The sequence below is a fragment of the Theobroma cacao genome, chromosome 7 (assembly GCF_053813885.1).
Source record: "Theobroma cacao isolate CCN51 chromosome 7, ASM5381388v1, whole genome shotgun sequence".
Lineage (NCBI taxonomy): Eukaryota > Viridiplantae > Streptophyta > Magnoliopsida > Malvales > Malvaceae > Theobroma > Theobroma cacao.
The window spans coordinates 17358793-17362816 of NC_142645.1; the positions used below are offsets into that span (position 1 = coordinate 17358793).

Here is a 4024-nt window from a genome sequence, read left to right on the forward strand (position 1 = left end):
ATCGTTGTTCAACCATTACTGATTAACATTAAAAAAGAATACTTTAATTGCATTGATTAATGGCTTATAGGTTGGTATCCCCTCGATAGTTGCATTGATTACACCCTCCAACCTATATATATTGAGCTTTGGCAACTCATTTAGAGATTCTTTTGCAAGTTTAGACGTTCTCTCTGCAAAATATTTTTGAAATAATGTTTGAAAAAGTTTTTGAATTATTTAAAAATATTTAAATTAAGTTTTATTTTTTTATTATTTAATTAAATTTATTTATTGTAATTTTAAGTTAAATAAATTTTTATGATTAATGGTTGATTAATTGTCCTTGATTATAATATCAATTGTAATTTTATTTCTACGTTAATGGCATATATTGAAAATATTCATAGATGTCCAAAAAATATATTTAAAAATATGACATAAATCTAAAGCAAAGGATTATAAAAGTCAATAAAAAAGTTCGACTTAATCGTACGCAAGTCGAAATCATTGTTTATCCATTAACGACAAAGTTTCAATAGCCAAACAAATTAAATACAAAGAATTGACCATTAAAAGCAACACTAGTATATCAATCAAACAAATGAACCAAAAAGTACCAACTCTTAGGTTAAGGACTCCCCTTTGCTCTCATGGAAAACCATCTCCCTTACTTTCTATTCTTAAAAAAAAACAATAAAATTTCATTAAAAGAAAAATTTACAAAAATTACTCCATAAAACGATAATGATGTAAGACTCGGCAAGGAAAAAAGATGCTATAGCTATCATTCCTCTGGCTCATAGTACTATAATTTTTATAATTCCTTTTCCTTTTCCATGCAATACCATTGTACTCTTATGCACGTAAGACTTTTTTATTTTGTTTTGTTAAATTTAGAGAGGAAATTTAAACTCTACTCTTTAAATAGAAAAATTGCATACTAATTAATAGACCAAATGCTTGAATACAAGACTCTTACTCTCATCAAAGGAATTTTCATGTAACAAGTAACAATGAAGTGAAAAAAGAAAAGGTAAAAAAGATAAGTGTTACAATGCTGAAGACGTGACGTTGCATGGGCTTATGTCACGGAGGGGTTCTTCAGACTTCCTAGCTGTGCAGCCTTGGGCTCACCCTTAGCTTAGTCTTGGAACCCAAGTCAGCCTATGGATGCCTACTAGCTGATTCTTCAAGGCCACTAGGACCAAGAAGCACACACAATATGCAATATGCAATGCCAGCAAACCCACCTATGCACAAGGCTCCAGCCCCAGTGCGCACTCTGCACATGCACTCAGCACACACACATAACACAAGGCTTCTGGTCTGTATGCAAGCACACACACATGCAACACAAGTCTGCCAGTCAGTACACAAGCACACACACACGTAGCAATAGCCCTCAGTCCAATAAATATGCAAGTAGAAAAAGATTGAAGTATGAAGAAGAGAAAAGAGGACTAGAGAGAATTTGGTAATAAAAGTCTGTATTCTATTGATCATCAGCTGAACAAATAATTACAAGTGCTATTTATAGTCTAAATTCCCTCCAAAATTCCCCCCAAAAGTCAAATTAGCTTGACAAGATAATTTTTGACGAGAGAGTACAAAATCAGGCAATTCAGGCCATTACAGGGGCTATACTAGTGGGCTAATTGGGTTGTTGGATAGTCTGGCTTGTCTAGGTCACCCACAAGCAATCTGTCTGGGTGCTGGGCAATCTGTCTGGCTGCTGGGTATGCAGGCTTGTTTGGGCCACCGTAGGTTGTTTGCTTGGGGGTTGTGCGGGCTGGCTGACTTAGAGGCCAATGTTGTGCACCCTACTATGCAGCTTGCATCTGTCTCATGCACTTAAGTGGGGGTTCTCTCCAAGCAATGCATCCTCATATGCTAGTACTCCGAAACACCCTTGAGCCTCCTCTAATGCTCTAAACTATGGTCCGTGACACTCTCCCCCACCTAAGCTACTAGCGTCCTCACTGTCATGTGGAAGTCGTCAATGTGATCTTGGAACTGCCACAAGTTTTTCATAGACTCCCAACTAGCTTCACTCTCAGGCAGTCCCTTCCACTTCACCAAGTACTGATGTTGGGGCATGTGGTGCTGTCGCCTTAGTACCTTATCAGCAAACACCTTTTCCACCTCTCGATCATATGCTGCTCGGATACTTGATGGAGCCCTATGGCTTACCCCGTGGCTAAGGTCCCCCTCATCACCATGGTAGGGCTTCAGCATACTGACGTAAAATACTGGATGCACTTTCAGCTTGAGCGGTAGGTCCAACTTGTAAACCACCTTGCCTACCCTCTTAACCACCTGATATGGCCCTTCATACCTCCAAACAAGGCCCTTGTGCCAGCATTTGTTCTTCAAGACCAAATGCAACTTGACCATCATGATATCCCCCACACTAAAACGAGCCTCGCGTCTAGTCTTATCAGCCTACTTCTTTGCTCTCTTGGCAACCATGTGGAGACAAGGTCGGGCCATGTCACGTTGCTCCTCCCTACTCTTAGCAGTTTTGTAAGAAGCTGGTGCTGAACCAGTGTAGCCTATAGCAATGGTGTTGGGTGTGCACGACTGCTGCCCCCATCATAATCTCAAACTGGCTGTAGCTAGTGGACTCACTACGCTACAGGTTGTGCGAAAATTGGGCCATGTCGAGCTACCTCGACCAGTCAGTCTGTGTGCCGCACATGAAATGTCGCAAATAGAGCTCCAACAATACATTCACCCACTCAGTCTGCCCATTGGTCTGCAGGTGGTTATTGGTGGAGAAGTACAATTTAGACCCTAGCAGTCTAAACAACTTTGTCCAGAATTTCCCTATGATATGGCCATATCGCTCACTGATTATAGTTTGCGGCATTCCCTAATACTTCACTATGTGCTTCAAGAACAACCTGGCCGCTTCCTTTGTGGGACATTCCTTTGCAGCCGATATGAAGGTGGCGTACTTAGAAAACTTGTCTACCACCACCATTATACTACCAAACCCATCAACCTTAGGTAACCCCATGATGAAATCCATGCTTACACTATCCCACGATTTCTCCAGCACCGACAGTAGGTTGAGCAGTCCCCTAGGCATCTACTGCTTAACTTTGTCTTGTTGGCACACTAAGCAAGTTCGAACATAGCCTTTAATATCATCTTCAATCCTACGCCAGTAGTAGTTGGCACTCAATAATGCTAACGTCCGAAGTACCCTTGGGTGCCTTGCCCAATGGCTATCCTAGCACTCCCTTAGCAGTAGCTGTCGCAAGCCCCCATGCTGTAGCACATAAAGTCGATTGCCCTTGGTGTAAACCAGTCCGTCACTCACCCAAACAGCTTGGTCTTGCCTACTTTGGTGTGATCCAGTATGGACTGTGTAGTAGGGTCGCGTGTCATGCCTTCTCTGAGGTGCAGGAATAGCTCTGCCTTCACCTCATTGGTGGCAACTAGCGTGGCTTTCCAGCTCAATGCATCAGCCACTAGATTAGCCTTGCCCAGCTTATACTTCAGCACATAGTCAAATTCTGCTAAGAAGTCTTACCATCTAGTCTGCTTTAGGCTTAGCTTATTCTGGCTTTAGAAGTAAGACGTAGCCACATTATCAATCCAAACCATAAACTGAGCCCCCAGCAAATAATGTCTCCATGTGCACAAGTAATAGACCACAACCAACATCTTTTTCACCTGAACCATATACGGTCGCTCTGTATTGTTCAGCTTCTAGCTCTTATATGCAATTGGGTGCCCGGCTTGCATCAGTACCCCACAGATGGCAAAGTCATTAGTGTTTGTGCGCACCTCGTTTGGTAGTGTATGGTCTGACAGTGCTAGTGTTGGCTGTTCGCACACTGCTCATTTTAGCCGTTCGAAGGCCTGTTGGCTCACTACATCCCATGCTCGCACTCTGCCTTTCTTCAATATGTCTATGAGTGGTGCGACAATCCCTCAATGAACCTACGGTAATAGTTAGCCAACCCTAAGAAAGACCTCAACTCCTTTACCTTGGTGGGAGGCTCCCACTCTTAGATAGCACTAACCTTGGACG

General features: G+C 42.1%; 1 protein-coding gene across 1 annotated transcript; it reads right to left on the reverse strand.

Annotated features, from left to right (window-relative positions):
- Positions 1 to 1941: 1941 nt before the first annotated feature.
- Positions 1942 to 2376, reverse strand: LOC148761764 (uncharacterized). Its single transcript, XM_088808705.1, has one exon. The coding sequence runs from the start codon at positions 2374 to 2376 to the stop codon at positions 1942 to 1944; it is 435 nt and encodes a 144-aa protein (XP_088664831.1).
- Positions 2377 to 4024: the final 1648 nt, after the last annotated feature.